The sequence below is a fragment of the Hoplias malabaricus genome, chromosome 10, assembly GCF_029633855.1.
Source record: "Hoplias malabaricus isolate fHopMal1 chromosome 10, fHopMal1.hap1, whole genome shotgun sequence".
In the NCBI taxonomy this organism is placed as follows: domain Eukaryota; kingdom Metazoa; phylum Chordata; class Actinopteri; order Characiformes; family Erythrinidae; genus Hoplias; species Hoplias malabaricus.
The window spans coordinates 21209853-21228805 of record NC_089809.1 but is presented as its reverse complement, the minus strand read 5'-3'; the positions used below and the strand labels follow the sequence as shown (position 1 = coordinate 21228805).

The 18953-nt window shown below is 38.5% G+C and overlaps 1 protein-coding gene across 1 annotated transcript in view; it reads right to left on the bottom strand.

Moving 5' to 3' along the window:
• The window catches only part of creb5b (cAMP responsive element binding protein 5b), a 75502-nt gene that overhangs the window by 22348 nt on the left and 34201 nt on the right, over positions 1-18953 (bottom strand). The window contains exons 6-7 of the mRNA XM_066683818.1: positions 15819-15945; positions 11467-11577 (exon numbers count right to left, since the gene is read on the bottom strand). Of these exons, the coding sequence (XP_066539915.1) occupies positions 11467-11577; positions 15819-15945 (238 nt within the window). The remainder of the gene's footprint in view (positions 1-11466; positions 11578-15818; positions 15946-18953) is intronic.

Here is an 18953-nt window from a genome sequence, read left to right as displayed (position 1 = left end):
GGAGGAGGTTAAGGAGCTCTGCAGGAGTCTTAATATTTGACTCACAGCCTCATAACCATTCCAGGCCCTTTGAGAGTGCACAGGGCTTTATGCACATACTCCTTCTCATTGCATAAATCTGAGCCCCAACTTTCCTGGCACTGTTTCCTGCTCTCTGTGGGCTCCAGGGGACGCGATGCCCATATGGTTCCCCACCATCTCACAGACCTCCATGCCAGACACAGAGAGGGTCTCTCTATATTTCCTTCTTCACCCCAGACTGCGAGTGCTCAGTGCGCATGCTCCAGAGCTCCACCACACCCCCATTAGCTCATTTTATGAGCTCCCCCACCACCACCCTCTTTAGCCAAGCTCTGCCAGCAGCTGCAAGCTGGGGACCACTTAACTGATTTCTTATGGGGAAGGTTCTTATGGAGGGAGAGCCACAAAATCTGGTCGTGCTGCAGCCATAGCGTGTGTCTTTTTGCCAAGGCCATGTGTGCCATGTCTAATTAGGGGAACAAATGTAGTTTGTTGAGCGATAACTTAACAGGTATAAATCCAGATAAAAACTAGTAAGAATGGCCACAAGTTATGTTAACCCTTAGTTGGCACAGTTGCCTCTTTAAATAACCGAAGGCATACTATTTCAAATACACAGATTTACTTCATTATTTAACTAAAGAGCAAATGTTTAGTATATAATAATGTCTAGTATTATATTGTGATTATACTGAAAACATATTGGTATGAACCTTTTATGAGGGAAGATAAGCCATCCTTCAAAACAGAGGTATTCAATAGGTGGTCTGGACATAAACACAATTTATTATGGCCAACAAAACATTGTATAAAAAAACAAAAACAAAATGTGAGGCATTTTTTGTGTAACATATAGTTGTCATTTTATGGTAACTGTTGCATAGTATAAAAAATGACAAATCTCATTTAAATTAAACTAATATAAATGTAGTTTGAATAATTAAGTTGTTTTTTATCACTGCATTTGTTATAAGCTCCATCAAGAATAAAGTGCTGCAAAAGTATGTGCATCAATTTGTCCATTTTGGGGGATAATATTGTATACAAAAGTACATGTGAGTTTTGGTTGTTATTTTATTACTACGCAACAGTTACCATAAAATGACAAAAGAGCAGGAGAATGTTTGAATTTTAAATTACAATCTTATGCTACACCAAAATATTTTAAATCTCATTTGTACATCTAATATGCGTTCAGTATCTCAATTATCTGACAAATGGAATGTGAAGTTTTAATCTCCAAACTCCTGATGCAGAATCTAATTCATTTTTTAAATTTTATTATAATCAAGAAGTATAACACCACAATAACTCCAATATTTCCAATATTTTCAAATAGTTAGAAGAATGCCTCAGGGTTACCATGTGAACACATAAACCATATGTGATACAGATTACGGAGACTGTTTAGTTCAGAATTTCAATTAAAACAGAAAATTCCCCTTTTTAAATCAAGCAATGGTCATTTTTGTCGCTCATATATATATTAATATACATTCATTCAGTTACACCATGCAAATTCAGTTCTCAGTTCTCAGTGAAAGCTGCATAAAATCATTTGCCTAAAAAAGCTTGTGCCTGAGGGTGGCAGGTTCTGTACTGCGGGAGAGGCCTAATCAGGCTCAGTTAACAAAAAGCACAAACACACAGCCCTCCAGAAGAGAGTCTAAGCAGCTGTAATCAGGGCTGCTCTCACTAAGGACACAATCATCCATCACTTTACACTGTAGATGCTGCAGAGCATGACACTGGAGAAGTTCAAGACCTTGCAGTCCATCTGTATTAGTTACAAGTGAGCGTTTAAAAGAACTTCTCAGTTGACTTCCACAGGGATCACATAACTGTAAAAACAAGGCTGATTGTGCCCATCGTTGCCAGCTTTGCTCTGACAATATAAGTCAAAATATGCCAGACTTCAAAGAATACATAACATTTCGGTCAGTGGTTTACCTTGCCTGTGATTGTAGAGGTCACATGTGGCACTGATCTAGGAACAGTACACCCCAAATTAGTTAACTTAGAGTGGGCAGGTTTTTAGAACATGGACCTGATTCTAAATGTAACTTGATTGCTGCAGTTAAACACAGAAGTAGCTTCATATCTCTGTAATGACTTCTGAACTCAGCTCATAAGGGTTTTAGTTAATAAGCTGATGACACAAATTAGCTTTCCAAGAAAAGAGAAAACATAAAAATCCCAGAACTTGGGACGGACATTGCCCTAGGTTGTATTTAAAATTTTTGTATTTCAAAGGCACAGTTTATAATGCGTTAAATCACTCGAAATAAGAGCTTTCTTGAAACAGTGGGAACAATGAGAGCATAAGATATAAAGCATTGATTTGTATGCATCATATTCATCTTAATTTAAATGCACATCAGCTGAGTGGCATAATAAAGTAATCTGTGTCAGTATTACTTTTACTATAGATTTTTCTGATTTCTGCGAAACTCAATTGTGAACCAAGTCAATTAGGCTGATCTAATACATAATGCTGCACTATAGAGAAAGTAACTGTAATCTTTAGAAACAATATATTAATGATTAAAAAAACAATTGCATCTACAGAATCAATATAGTTTTGCCCTTGGCTAAATGATCACAAAGTTTCATATGTCTATTTTTACTTATTCATTCATTTTCTGTAAATTCTTCATCTTGTTCAGAGTTGCAGTGGGTCAAGAGCTGACCCTAAATAAGTGGTCTTAAAGCAGGAACACATATTGTACAGAACGTTAGTTCATAACTAGGTGAATTGTCATGAATTTGAGTGTAATAATTGTGTTTTTGGCAACACAGCAATAGAATTCTGAATTCAATAAGAATGGAGCATTTCACATTATTTTTTAACTGAGTGGAATATTTGGGGAATATTTGGGGAACACAGGGGAACCACCGGTCTGCTTGCACTATCAGAGCCATGTCCCCTGAGGAACACAAGCTCTTTTGAGCTTCCAAGTTTCAGAGTTTGGAGAGGTGGGGAGGTTGGGTCTGTATTAACACAAGCTGAACATATTTCTTATATGTTTCATTACAGTAACTGCAACACGCTAAAGGTAAAATAAAGCACTTAGAGGAAGATTTAAATGTGAAATGAACTTAGGCTGGACAGTGAGTTTGCAGTCTTCCTGGAATCGCACAGGCTCACCTAAGCTGGGCTCTAGTGGGGTCGACTACATTGACAGTCTGTGAAGCGTGCCTGAAAACAGGACGTCCATGTAGCCTGTTATTGCAGCTAAAACAACAAGCTGCCACACTCAGACAAACACACTGCAGGCTCTCTCAATCCCCACTCTATTCAGTAAATAAACCTTCGGCCAGTTGTGAAACCAATGACCCATACTGAGACCCCCTGTCATCTCAAAGATGGACTGTAAATACTGTCAGTCCTGAAGAATGCCTAGATGATTCTCAGAGAGATGTCATTTGGGAGATCTTAGCAAAACCTAGGGAGTAATATAACTCCCAAAGTGACGTCTATCAAAACCTTTTTCCTTCTTATTCAGTTTTTGTCATTCTGCTTTCTTCATATTCCTCTGTAATTGGTTAATACTAAGAACTTGTTTATCCGCTAGATTTATTTTAATTACTATTCATGAAAATTCCCCACTTTCAGTATATGTCCCCCAAGCCCACACAGTGTCAACAGCTTTGGGAACACAGGGGTAACCACGTGCTTCCTTTTGAGCACTTTTTTTTAATTGCCACACTGGTTTAAAAAAAACAAACAAAAAAAAAACACACTGTTGGAGTATGCAAACTGCCCAGATCTGACGCACATGCTGACAGGCGCTTGTGCTAGCTATCACTTTGAGAAGTGAGGTGAGGGTAGAAGGGGTGCATCCTACCCATGAAGAGTGCAAAGCTAGAGTGAAGCATCGCTGGGTATCAACCATGTGATCTCCTGATTGTAAGGTTGATATTCAGGATGCCAGCGTGTAGTTCTATATCAGATCTCAGTGATTGTGTTGATGACGGCTCCTAAATCTGACATAGAACACAATCTTTATCAAAACACACTTTTTAGTTAAGCATAACAGTTATATCTAATGATCAAGAAGACTTAAAAAACAAGTCTAAACATTTTCACATTTATCAAGATAATATTTTATTATATGAAACGTTTTCTATTGATCGGAATTACTGTTTAGGAATTTACTTCATCCATTCCTTATAGTGCTATTCCTTTGTAGTGGAAAGTTATTATATTTCTCTGTAATGTTAAGGCATCAATTATTCCTATGTAATGTTAAGTGAGTGCATTCAGGTATTTCCCTGTAATATTAACTGAATGTGTTCAGTTATTTCACTGTAACATTAACTGTACATGTTCAGCTGAGTAGCTCTGCACACTTCAGCTACGCCCGAGCTCATCGTCACTCCTGAATGACATCATCCTCTGACAATGCCACCATTCATACAGATGTTGCTCCAAAAACCTGGATTCCGACCCCCACCGTACACACACAAACACACACACACACACAGAGAGAGAGAGAGAGAGCCTCACACAGCTTGCAGTCCCGCTGCAGGTGCTGCTACAATGCAGCCAAATGAACAAAAAACTATATTTAAGGTGAATGGTGGGGTTGGGCCTTACATACTTTTTAGTGCAGTTCATATATTTTTTATCTCAGTCCTATTGGATTTTTTTTTCTCTGCAAAGGTGTATGATACTACAATGGCTTTTGGCAGTTTTGCAATCTGTCCATTTCTTGTATCAATTGGGAACCTACGAAATTGTCTTACAACTAAATCGTAGACCATTGTTTTCTGATACTCACAACCGATGACTAGTAGTAACAGACAGGCTAAACACTGAAAAAGAACAGTTGTCACATACAATTTTTTTGTAGAGTCACCTAAAAAAATTAAAAATAAAACAAATCCGGTATAAACAAACTATGTACTAACATGTATATTTAATTCAAATGAACTTGGTCTTAGCACAGCTACAGAGGCAACCATCATGCAACACACATACAAATCTGCCCTATACAAACCAAAATAACTGCAACATTTTGGCCAAAAAAAGATATTTTAGATATACTGCCATCCTAGAAGTCCTGGGATAATGCCTTTAGGACATGACATTAAAACTCCCACAGTATTTGGTTGCAGTTATCAGCACTGCCAATCACGGAGGAACAAAGTTGACAAAATCTACAACAAACACAGATAATCTGCAAACTAAACTTTCTGCTACATGTCGGCCTCTAAACAGGTCCCAGGCGTGCCCTGATCTTCCACAGCTGAATGAGGGTGCTATTACGTAAGTCTAAAGCTCTAGCTCTCATATGAAGCCTTTACATCACTTTGATGGCAGTATCCCTTGGTGAAATGTTTCTTTAAGAGTGGTTCATTTTTTTCCTCTTTCTCCAAGTAAAAAGGAGCACATTTACAGCATGCCAAGAATGATGTCACCCAGTGCAGCATGTGCCAGCTCTGGAGCCAGTGGAGGAATGGCGCAGGAACATATAGCATTGTTTACCTCATAAAAAAGAAAAGCTCACCTCCTAGCCCGATGCTTAGTGACAAATGTATTGTCCCTAGTAACAATGTAAACAACAGATAATTAACCCCTGATAACAAATAACACATTTTCAGTGTGCCATGACTGACATATCTATCGAGGTTGGAGTTCCAGCAAGGCACTGTTTGAAAGAAACTTCATGGAAAAATAGTCATAAGTGTCTGTCGAAATCCACAACCATGAATTAGAGAGCAGTTTTTTGGTACATTCTTGGAAGACTAGGGGGTAAAAGCTGTAATCACAAAAACTTTTCACACGTTTCACACATGTCCAGCCTTCCTTTCAGCATCTGTTTTTCTATTCACTTCACTCTAATAACTACACACTGATTATGTCAATTACATAATTAATAAGAACTCTCACAGAGGCTCTATTTACATTTTACACTGACATGTTATATTCTAAATGGAATGTTTCTATGTTACAATTTTTCATGCAATTTTTCTTCTTGCAAAACAAGACATTTATTTATTTATTTATTTATTTATTTATTTATTTATTTATGTTTACTGATGTTTAATCAAACTCAAACCCTTGAAAATTTTGCCCTGTTCTTTGCAAAATTATTATTTAGATGTTACACTAAATATTATCATTTCATATTAACACCAAATAACAGTGATTATAATTACCAACAACTGATTACCATGTGTATTATAATGGAGCTAACAAAAAGCTAACAAGCTAATCTAAGGCTAACAATTAGCTAAGGCTAAAAATTACAATAATAAAAGCTTTAGGTCTTAACAACATAATGTCCATGAACATTGTAGGATATGATAGGATAATAAATATGGCTGTGTGAATATCATACTGTGAAAACAGTGCATGTTGTAATTTTAAAGAGCATAGCCCCTCAGGGCAGAGATGGTTCCTGAAGGGAAAAGAGGAGAAACTTGATCTGCCTCGAGATTGACGTTATACAGTTGGCACAAATACACTGACACACAGGATTTTTACTCCCAACGATAAGAGAGTGTTCGGGCTTCCCTCTCAACATTTCTCAAAACAAGCTAAAAAGAGCCAGCAAATAGATGAGGAAAATACCACTCACCCTCAAGTGGACACAGAGAGACAAAGACAAACACATACAAACTCACACTGAAAGTGATGGACTTTGGAGAAAGTTTTAGCAGTGATTTTGCAAACGTGTGTGTGTGTGTTTTTCTGTGTTTGTATGTGTTTGTGCTCTGTCTTGCTGTGAGGTGATGACTCATTTTCAGCTTTGAAAACACACACTAAGAGTAAAGCAGAGACACAGAGGAGGGTGAGATGGCCCAGTGTGATGTCATGTTTGGAGATGAATGGAGTATTCCCTACTGCACTTCCTTTTTGAGCTCTGATTCCTCAAAAACACAAAACACATGCAGACGGTGATATGCCAATGTGAAATCACCACCACTTGTTAGACTAAGATATCCACCTCACAAACAAATCAAAGCATGGTGTACAACATTTTGATATATCTATATATTATCACACAAAAACACAACTATATTTTGTTATAGAAAGTGGAATGTTGTATTCTGGGTCCTGTCCAGAGACTTAATACGTTTAAACTACACCCAAGTAGGAAATCAAACCTTGGTCTGCGGAAAGTAGTATTCTTGCCCAATATGCAATTCCAACCAAGGCTTGCATCATCATACTTACATGCATGTTTTTATGATGTAGAGAATCTGTGTGTGTGTGTATGTGTGTGAAATATCACACCTGGACTCATTAGGACATGATGCTGTTATGAACAATGCAATGCATTCTTATATGCATGTTATCTGCATGCATGGTTGTTTAATGTATAGAAATATATACACATGCATATGGGTGTGTGAGTGCATGTGTTTGTGTATGTGTGAGATGCTCTGATAGCTGGCCCTGGAGGACAGCAGCAACTCATGCAGTATTTAGGCCTGAAACCCACAGCTCACCACAAAATCAATTTAGCCTCATCAGCCCTAAAGCAGAGCTCACTGTAACACACTCACACACACACACACAATGTCAGAAGAAGGGGTCAAACATATGTCACGTGTTGTATATGTACCTACCCTACAGAGCTAAAGTGAGATTCCACCCTTAATTTTACGATTAAATCATACACAGCAGAATCGATAATTAAATGTTTTTCCACTATTTACTGTGTCCAACCTATGCTTTTGTTACAACTCGGTTTTTTTCATTTAAGGTAAAAAGTGTTTCCAATGGTGGTCTACTTGGTCTTGCATGGCTTTTAAGAATTCCATTTTTTCTGTATTTTCTAAAATTTTTAACTGAAATTTTTAGAACCTTTATTAATTTTCCATACTTTATTAATTTTCCATAACTTTCCATATGCAAGGTTTTTTATTTATTGCATATATAAAGCAATTAATAGTTTTATATCAGCCCAGAAATAGCTCCTAAAAAATGTACTGTACATTTAAGTATCTACACACACACAGACACACACACACATACAGAGCAAACTCTGTTCTTTCTATTATCTCTGTCTCTATCTCTCTCTTTCTCTCTTTTTCTCTCTCTCTCTCTCTCTCTCTCTCTGTTGGCTGTCTGTCTCTTCAACTCTCATTCTCTGTCTGACTCACTCTCTCTCTGTCTGTCTCTCTCTCTCTCTGGTGGCCGAGGGGCAGGGTATGGGGTTACAGTGGGGAGAGATATTTCCCATTTGGAGTAAGTCAACATCTCTGGATAATGAGATTAAGGCAGATCGGGGGCTGTGTGCAGGGCTGTTGGGGGGACACATGGGTCTGATCAGTGCCGAGGTCATCCGATAGCACCCGCCACAATCATCCAACCCGGATGGGTGCGGAAAGAGTGTTCATTAGAAAAGAAGTGGATTTAAATACAGGTTTGAGATTGCATGTTACCCCCTTTAAGCTTTAAACAGTGTTATAAGTGGGTAGGATGAAAAAAGGATTGTGTGCTGTTAGGCGGCCAAGTTCATGAACTAAGGGAAACCAAAAAGTAAGAATGGAGCAGCTGTGATAAGCTTTTTCTTTTGAACTTACTGTAGCAGCACAGTAAACAATACCAACAATAAATGGTTAGAACTGATATAGGGGTGGGCAATATGAAGATATGTTATCAGTTTACACTACTCTGATAAATTACACACAGAGATTTTACCAGTACGTCTAGATGACTGAACAGGATACATTATAACATAACAGATTTATACTGTATGATCAAGTGTGTATACAACAGCAAGCAGTGTATTGTAAAAAATTGTATAGTACCCGTTAGTAGATTTTATTTAATTATTAGTTGTTTTTTTCACCAGTATTTGGTTTATTACTGTTGATCATCTTCACCCCTCAACCCAACAACCCTTCTTGAAAATGTAAACAAACATACAATGTCTTTTTTGTATTAAGTCCTTGTGCTGCAGTTCCTAAACATATGTATGTGAGTTTCAGCACCACCTTGTGGAACAGTTCCTAAATGTGAGTGAGTATGCATGTGAGTGAGTTACAGGCCAGTTCCAGTTTCGTGCTTCACATAAAAAAAATTATGTAATCTGGTAAGATTAAGTCTAGTCTTAGGCTACATTACTCTATCAATCAGTTTTAAAATGCAGCTAAACTTAATCTCTGTTTGGAAAACTTACTTTCCACTAATGCATGTTACATGCAATATTCACACATAATCTACTATTAATGAATTTGTGGGTAAGTAATATAAGACATATTACTATCTTCAGCAAACAGACATATCCAGCAAAGTATGAGATGACAGACTGAATATTTCAAAAAGATTTTTTGTGATGTGTAGTAAATGTGTAGACCAGAAACCACTCTCAAAGCGAGTGGAAAGCTTTCCTCTGATGGTTTGGCTATGTGTTTGTTGGAGAAAGAGCTGTACATTTCTAATTGAATTACAATCAGAGGGAGAGCTCTGAGGATGTGCCTGGCACTGAGCCAGGGGAGCGATAAGACGGCACATTAGACTAATATTATGTTCCCCCCGCCTGTTACCATGGGGACCAGAGAAGGTTTTAAAAAATACACAAGGCAATCAATCTTGAGCATATGAGCAAAAGGACAGAGAAAGGGAGAGAGAGCGAGAGAGAGAGAGAGAGAGAGAGAGAGAGAGAGAGAGAGAGAGAACTGAGAATTCCCTTTAGTCTGTCATATCTTAACCTCTTATCACTCACATTCTGAACACTCTCTCACACACATGCAATCTGTCTTTTTTGTCGGCCTTCTTGCTTTTCTCTCTGTTTATATCTTTTATCTCTTCTCAGCCCCATTTCAATCCCTTTTTACAGGGCCCCCACACTGCTTTTCCTTGCTGTAGAGAGTAATTATCTTTTCTCTCCACAAGACTTCATAATCTAAAACGATTACAGGATTATTAAATAGGTTTACAGTTCCCAGATTATAATCTAATTACTGAGTACGCCAAGTATGATGTGCTCACTACAAGAGCAAAAACAGCAACTGGGTCAGTACAGATTGCAGCTATTGAAAACTAAATGGATTTGATTTTTTAATAGGTTTTCAGTGAAAAAAAAGTTGTAATTGCTTTACAGCTCCCCACAGAATACTGTCAGGAGAAGCTAACTGAACTGACATACACTGAATATTCACTTGCTCTCAATATCTCAAAACACACATTTCTCAGATTGAGATTGAGTTCAGTTGTGTGGTTTATGATTTTTTTAGCTTATAATTTAAGACATACAAATACATTCACAAAAAACAGACCTTTAACAGTCTAAAAGGCACTCATGATAGTACTAAATGAGTTCTTTATTTTTGCTTTTTCACCTGTGATATTGAAATTAAAACCTGGATAACATCCCTGACATTCACAAGGTGACATGGACGTTGATGTGAATTGAAATCACAGGTGTGCATGCTTGGCCTTCAGGGTAAATGGAGGTTTCTCAATGTACAGCATGTGAATATGAATGAACCTAGAAGCATGTATGAATCCAGGGCTTTTATGTGAAAATGTGCCTGTACATTTTGCAGACTTTAAAGCTTAGGTGACACTGTTCCAAATATTCATTGGATTCTGTTACATTATTAAATATAATCAAAAAATATACTTTTATTATTAGGTTCAGTTTTGTATTTCTAACAAAGACCTTTGTGTCATCAACGGAAAACTGAATCTGCAGTCTCTCCTGTTTTTTTTTTTTTTGCAATGAGCTACATGAAATCCTCTAATCAGCCAAAAAAACACTAAAAACAAACAGACACAAATGCAATTTTGCCAAACTTGTGTGTTCCACTCACTCTTTCCTCTTTCATATCTGCTGAGCCCTGGCTGCTGCCGATTAGATCACTGCAAGGTTAAACTAGTACTAACAAGTTGCAGAAGCACTGGTATGTGCTCTCTGTAAGAAGATTTATATATATAAATCTACAGCCTTTACAGGGAGTCCTGCATATGTATACAGTCATGTATACATATCTTGAACACCCCTTGTCAAATTAAATGTCTTTGTAATTTTGGTAGTGAACGTATACATATCTCAGCCTTTACAGAAAACAATTTAAGGAATGAATGGGAATTTTTCTGCAAATGTGAACGCACAACTTCCTGTGTGTGATGTATTTGTCAATATTTAACATAATGTAAAACAATAAAACGTTGATCTAAAACTATATAACATTTGGCCTTTAGCCAAATTTTTTTGTGTTTTTAATGTATGAAGTTCATCAAATTCGGTGTTCTGTGTAGAAGTTCATTTAATTTTACTTAGGAAATCAACAAATCACAACTGAACCAAGAGCATACAAACTTTTGCGTGCATCTGTATGTGCAAGGGGTCTGCCAAAGCCTTTTAAGAATTTAACTCAGTTTCAAAATATATTTTCCATTACTTATGGAAATAAAATGTAAGTGTGTTTTGTGTTTTGTTTTGTATGTGTAAGCATGAATCCATGTACTGAAAGACTGACCAGCTTTGCCTCCGAGTGCATGGATTGGACGTGAGGGGAAGAACAGGATCCACTGTGGGCAGGGCCTTGCATGCTCATCATGTTAGATGCCATGGACATTTGTCTCTCCATCTATGTGAGAGGAAAAAACAATAGAATATGTACAGGGGTCACAATCTACAACAAAAATCAGTGCGTATGTCACATACACCCAAGAAATACCACACTAATATCACACATTTTCTAACTGCAGAAGTCACACTATTGCGTAACACTTGTGAAATTAAATAAGTACTATTTGCAAAGTAAAATTATTTTTTATATCCACTTTTAGTGATCAGAACACACTAAATTGCACAAGACTGCTAATATATCGCATGCAAATACCCTCAGGATACACAGGGGTTGGCACACACACATTTCTGCACTCTCCCAGAAGACAGCCAAAATAGATTTTTTGTGTTTGGGTATATATTTACATTCATTCATTATCTGTAAGCGCTTATCCAGTGGGTCCAGAGCTTACCTGGAATCATTGGGCGCAAGGCAGGAACACACCCTGGAGGGGGCGCCAGTCCTTCACAGGGCAACACAGACACACACACACATTCACTCACACACTCACACCTACGGACACTTTTGAGTCGCCAGTCCACCTACCAACGTATGTTTTTGGACTGTGGGAGGAAACCGGAGCACCCGGAGGAAACCCACGCGGACACGGGGAGAACACACCAACACCTCACAGACAGTCACCTGGAGCGGGAATCGAACCCACAACCTCCAGGCCCCTGGAGCTGTGCTACCTGCTGCGCCACCTTTTTAAATGTCCCACGTGCTATAATAATACGGTAGGCATATACTTTAATTATAAAAAAACACTAATGTATCTGGTGTCTCAATTCTGATTAAATAAATGCATTGACTATATTTGATTTAAATCTGCACCTCGTTTCAACATGAACAAAATACATTACATTGATGTACTTTCTCTTTTAGGTTGCTTACTTTTGGCACTAAAGGTGTTGATGTAATGTATTCATGCTGAAAAGACAAACATTGAATGAAGTGAGTTCAAAGAATGACTTGTTTTCTAGGTAGCCTGTGTGTGTGTGTGTGTGTGTGTGTGTGTGTGTGTGTGTGAATGTGAGTGCGCACACATGTCAGGGTATGTATGTGGTGTGTTCTTGATTTCACACCATCATAGCAGTGGTCAATGAGAAGATAACACAGGAAGTTTAATGCTGCAGGGGCGTGAGGCACAAAATAGCACCTGGTACTCTTGTCTTCACACTGAGGTGCATGGGCATAGGAAATAATAATGCAGCAGAGCCTTGTGGTAACATAGGCTGACTTACAGGTGTGAAGAGTTCAGCTATTGATGCAGTGTGCGTTAGTTTTTGTACATTTGAAGGACAAATATATTCTTGGAAGCCTAAGAGGGAGAACAAACCCATATCAGCAATAGTACAGTCATAGGTTGGTAAAGTGAATGGCATATGCAAATGTCTAAAATCTCCTGGTGTGTGTGTGTGTTCAAAATGAGAACATGTTTTTTAATGTTTTTGCCTTTAACTTTAAGAACACATATATATGTATATGTAACTCAGATATGTTCCTGAGACACAACCTCTCCCTTCCTTCCTTTTTTCTCCAGCCTCCTCATGACCTGTATCCCTGTAAGCCTGGCCTGGGTGGCCTGCAGTAAAGGCTGGTGGAATATTTGGTATAAAAATATCTTCCCTGCACTGCACCTCTTTCCCGAGATGTCAGTCTTGGGCTGAAAAACCGTCCTGCTTTAATTCAATTACCTCCAACCTTCTACCCCCCCTTTCCATCAGAATGGGCTGTCTTCAATTACACTGAGAACATGTGTCATTAGAGCTGTGATACAGGCACTTTCAGTGGTTTCACACACATTTTCTCTCTCTCCGGCTCTATATATACATCCATCTTTTATTGACTTTACTAGAAGGGAATTAATATAGGTGATGCTATAGTTGAACTCTATACTCCAGAAAGGCTTCCTCTTAAAAACAGTCACTGATATGTGCAAGGCCCTGGGAAAAAATTACTTCAGTCTTGTACATCGTGCAGAAAATATAATGGCATGTGTGAATGTATGTGTGTATATTTATATTTACATTACTAAGGTCATTTTAGGACCACATTTACAGCTAAACAAGCAATTGTTATTAATGAATTAATGAATTCCTTCATTAATTGTCCTGAACCGCATATCCAATTCAGGGTCACAGTAGGTCTGGAGCCTATCTGGAATCACTGGGCACCAGGTGGGAACACACCCTGGAGGGGGTGCAAGTCATTCACAGGGCGACACGCGCACACACACACACACGTTTGAGTCGCCAATTCACCTAGCAACGTGTGTTTTTGAACAGTGGGAGGAAACCCACACCTGTAGGAAACCCACACAGGCACAGGGCGAACACACTAAACTCCCCACAGACAAACAATAACAATAAGAAATATGAGGAGCATTATAAATGATAATTTTGTCATTATCATTTAAGGAATCTTGTGTATATATATATATATATATATATATATATATATATAGAGTCTCCAGGTGACTGTCTGTGAGGAGTTTGGTGTGTTTTCCTCCGGGTGCTCCGGTTTCCTCCCATGGTCCAAAAACACACACTGGTAGGTGGATTGGCATCTCAAAAGTGTCTGTAGGTGTGTGTCACACTGCAAAGGACTGGCCACCCCACCAGGGTGTATTCCTGCCTGCGCACAGTGATTCCAGGTAAGCTCCAGAGCCACCTCACCCCTGAACTGGATAAGCTTAAGTTTTTTTTGTATGTTTGTCACTCAAATGTTTCAGATTAATGTTTAGTCAAAGACACCACAAGTAAACACAAAATGCAGTTTTTATAATAAGGTTTTTATTAAGGGAGAAAAAAATTCCAACCCTATATGGCCCTGTGTGAAAAAGTGTTTGCCCCCTAAACTGGCTTGGCCACCCTTAGCAGCAACAACTACAATCAAGCGTATGCACTAACTTGCAATGAGCCTTTAACAGCACTGTGGCCAGACATTCTCCTTCAGGATTTTTTGGTAGACAGTGGAATTCATGGTTCCATTTATCACAGCAAGTCTTCCAGGTCCTGAAGCAGCAAAACAGCCCCAGAATATCACATTACCACCACCATACTTTACTGTAGGTATGATGTTCTTTTTCTGAAATGCGGTATTACTTTTACGCCAGATGTAATGGGTCACACACCTTCCAAAGAAGTCAACTTTTGTCTCGTCAGTCCACAGAGTATTTTCCCAAAAGTCTTGGGGATTAAGAAGAGCCTTAATGTTCTTTTTGCTCAGCAGTGGTTTTGGCACTCTGCAGTTCTTTGGATGTTGCTGTGGGGTCTTTTGTGACCTCTTGGATGAGTCGTTGCTGTGCCCTTGGGATAATTTTGGTCGGCCAGCCACTCCTGGGAAGGTTCAACACTGTTCCACGTTTTCACCATTTGTGGATAATGGCCATCCCTGTGTTCCAAAACTTTAGAAATGGCTTTAGAACCTTTTCCAGACTGACAGATCTCAATTACTTTCTTTCTCATTTGTTCCTGAATATCTCTGAATCTTGGCATGAATTCTAGCATTTGAGGATCTTTTGGTCTACTTCTCTTTGTCAGGCACGTCCTATTTAAGTGATTTCTTGATTAAGAACTGGTGTTGCAGTAATCGGGCCTGGGTGTGGCTAGAGAAATTGAACTCAGGTGTGATAAACCACAGTTATGTTTTAAAAACACTTTTTCACAAAGAGCCATGTATGTTTGGATTTTTTTCTCCTTTAATAATAAAAACCTTCATTTAAAAACTGCATTTTGTGTTTTTTTGTGTTGTCTTTGACTAATATTTAACGTTCAAACATTTAAGAGTGACAAACATGCAAAAAACGTAAGAAATCATGAAGGGGACAAACACTTTTTCACATCACTGTATATATAGAATCTGATACATATATTTGGAGGTCTGTAGGTGTCAAACATTATCAACCACACTCACACATTTACTTTTTGTATGAGGTTTTAAAATACTGTTTTCTTCTGCTGTTGATTCTAATATGATGCTGGTTTTGTTTTGCTGAAATAATGACACATTCTTTACAAAGAACACACTTCTGCATGTTCTGAAGCACAATTTTTTGGAACTTTTTTTCAATTTTTTGGAATTTTTCAGTAGAAAAATTTTTCTACTGTTTGTTAAGCAAATTAAAATAGAGTAACCATTCATTTTTTTCCACCTTAATTCTACCCTTGCAACTTCACCAATTTCAACTATTTCATAAGACTTTTAATGCATATGGCACCTCTCAAAACTGCACAAATGTATGTGTGTATACTGACTGGCATGAGCACGGCGGAGGACCCTTGCATGGTGGGGTCTGGCAGGGTGCCAGGCATGGAGGCAGGCAGAGGCTGTCGCTGTCTGTTTCTCAAGTGCAGCAGTGATGACAGAGAACCAGGGACTGGGCTGAAATAGACAGAAACACACAGACAGACAGATGGACAGATGTGTAAGATGGAGCTTCAAAAGACATATTTGTTTCCTCTGTCCACAGATGCCACTGATTCTAAACTTTCCTTAATGTGAGGTACTTTGGGATGTATTACCACATTAAGAGTTCTCATTTTTGTTGGTCTTTCTAAGAAGTCCCTCCCTCCACTTCCATTCACTTACTGTGTCACAATACTTGGTCCAGTAAGTTCTCACTCAGCAGTAAGCTGTGACATTAAAAATGACAAAAGTCAGACTATATAGCTGTTCTGAACCTTTAGCTAAGTGTTATTCACAATAGACTTGAGGTAACCAATCACTCCCTATTTTTAACTCACAGTGGTTTGGGCTGGTTGTGGTTAAAGTTGCACAAAAATGATACGATATTTATGACTCATCTTCCTTGTCTACGGCTTTCTAAAGTCAAAGTCTCCACACGTATGAGAAAGTTTCAGAATGTCGAATCATTTATGCATTCCATGTTGCATATACAAATATAATAATGCACAAACAACACATGCATTCAATAGTTTTTCCTGTTCTCATGAAAAAATACTGTGTAAAGGTCTTGATGTGTGAGCCATTTTTCTATTTAGTACAGCATTGGGTTTTTCAGACAAACACCATAAAAATTAAACCACAATGTAATTTTTTATTTGTCTTTCTTTGTCTTTGAAATTATTTGTCTCTCAATCTGCAAGATTAACCATCAGGTTTAGCTTGATGTGGCCTTGTAATAACAAGATCCAAAGTAAAGTTTATTTAATTTACTCAAACTCAGGACAGGGTGGCATGGTGGTGCAGCAGGATCCCGGAGGTTGTGGGTTCAAGTCCCACTCTGGGTGACTGTCTGTGAGGAGTTTGGTGTGTTCTCCCTGTGTCAGCCTGGTTCTCTCAAAAGTGTCCGTAGGTGTGAGTGAATGTATGTGTGTGTGTGTTGCCATGCATCCTGCCATGCACCCAGTGATTCCAGGTAGGCTCCGGACCCACTGCAAACCTGAACTGGTTAAGCAGTTTCAGACATTGTAAGAATGAATGAATGAATGAATGAATGAATGAAACTCAGGGCAGAGTCAAGTCAGGAAACCTGAGCACCTGGCAGAAACCCATGTAGACACATGGAGAACCCTGGTGTTTTCACCAGAACTGCAAAACCCTGGAGCAGTTTGACAGTGACACTACCTATTGCCCCACTTTGTAGACCTTTCAATGTATTCTTCTAAAAATATAAAACAAATTAAAAAAATGTAAAAAAGGACATGATGTTACAAATATTTGTGGACAAATAGAAGATCCTTTCTCAGAAGGCTTAACTATAAATGTAGTTCAGAACATATATAAATAATAAGCAAATAAAACAAAACCTGAGCTATTATGTTTTCAGTTATTAAGTACGGCAGGGCAGCCATGGCCCCCTTTCCTCCTCCCAATACCCGACCCCAGGTGTTGTCGTGTGCCTTAAGTACAATATACAGAGGAAACCCATCTCTGATTTGTAAGCCTCAAAGAATATGTTTTAACTGTGTACACAGATATGTAAAGCATTAAAGTATGACCTTGGATTGATAGCATCTCTCTTGTCCTTCTGCAATTTGACTGGCAGATCATTCTGCTAAGCTCCCTACATTAATAAGTCGCTCAGAGCTGGCTTCTGCACAGACTATACTTTGGAGTCTATCACATCCAAACCTTTTGGCATGCCTTCTGCACTACAGAGCACAAGGGCTCAGATGATGTCATTTAAGCAACTGCCATCAATTATTTGGCTGGTAAGACCAAAGCTTACCAGCTGCTCTGCTACAGGCAATACAATTACAGTTCATTAGGAAACAGACTGTGTGGAAGCTGAGATTTTACCATGCATGCTAATTTCATAACAAGCATGTGTATAGCAAGGTTTGAATAATCAGCGTCTGAAGATGCCAACCGTCATTAAAGGCCAGAGGAGAAAGGTGACAGACAGCAGTGAGGAGGGTGAAGGGTGAAGAGAGGAAAACTTTCCTCACCTGAACAAATACATGTATTTATACAGGCTAAATGGCAGCAATTGCACTGCTGACATGCACGGGCGTGAACACTCACACACACACTCACACACTCACACACACACACACACACACGTACATATGTACATGCATGCACATACACACATAGTCATTAGCATCCTGACATATTGTCATTTGTGTCCAACACTCCAATCCATCACAATCCATGCTAAGGCCCCTTCACAAACCAGTGTGACATGCTAACTACATGACTGAAACAGCTCCCCTCCCCTATGTTTCTTTCTCTCTCTCTCTCTGTACTACACACATGAACACAGTCAACACAAGAATTCAACTGATACATTTAAGTCACATTTCAGCCTTATTTTTCTATGTATACCTCATGTTTTTTTCAGTAAACATACAAATATTCACACATTCCTTGGGCAAAAGAACAAGCTTTATTTGTTAAACTCCTTAAAGCCACTAAACGTGATATTAAATGTGACATGCACAAATAAAAAAAAAAAACATATTTTCTAAAATTCTGAGGATGTTTCCTCAACATTTGCTGCTCTGCATTCTGTTTGGGCACTGGAAACTGGTCTAATGTGTTTATGAAGGCCTGGTGTCAGTAAATGAGTAAAAAAAAAAAAAAACAAGCAAACAAAAAAAAAACAAGTATCTTGGTCCAGCATTCCTCTCTCTGCTCAAAGGCATTTGGAGTTTTTTTGACAACAGGGAGACCTCCAAGCATTAAAAAACATTAACCGGGATGAGAATATTGCTCTATTCCTGCTCTATAGGAGGGTAATATTGATTTATCTTTACTATTACTTAAGGTGGAAATGTCTCCAAATACGGGAGACAACTAACCGGCTAGACGGGAGACAGAAAGTGCTACAAATCTAAACAACTCGAGTTACGAAGGAGTTTCTCTGGTAGTTCAAACAGTGAATAAAAACTTACAGAGAAGTTCAACCTCAGCCACGTACAAAA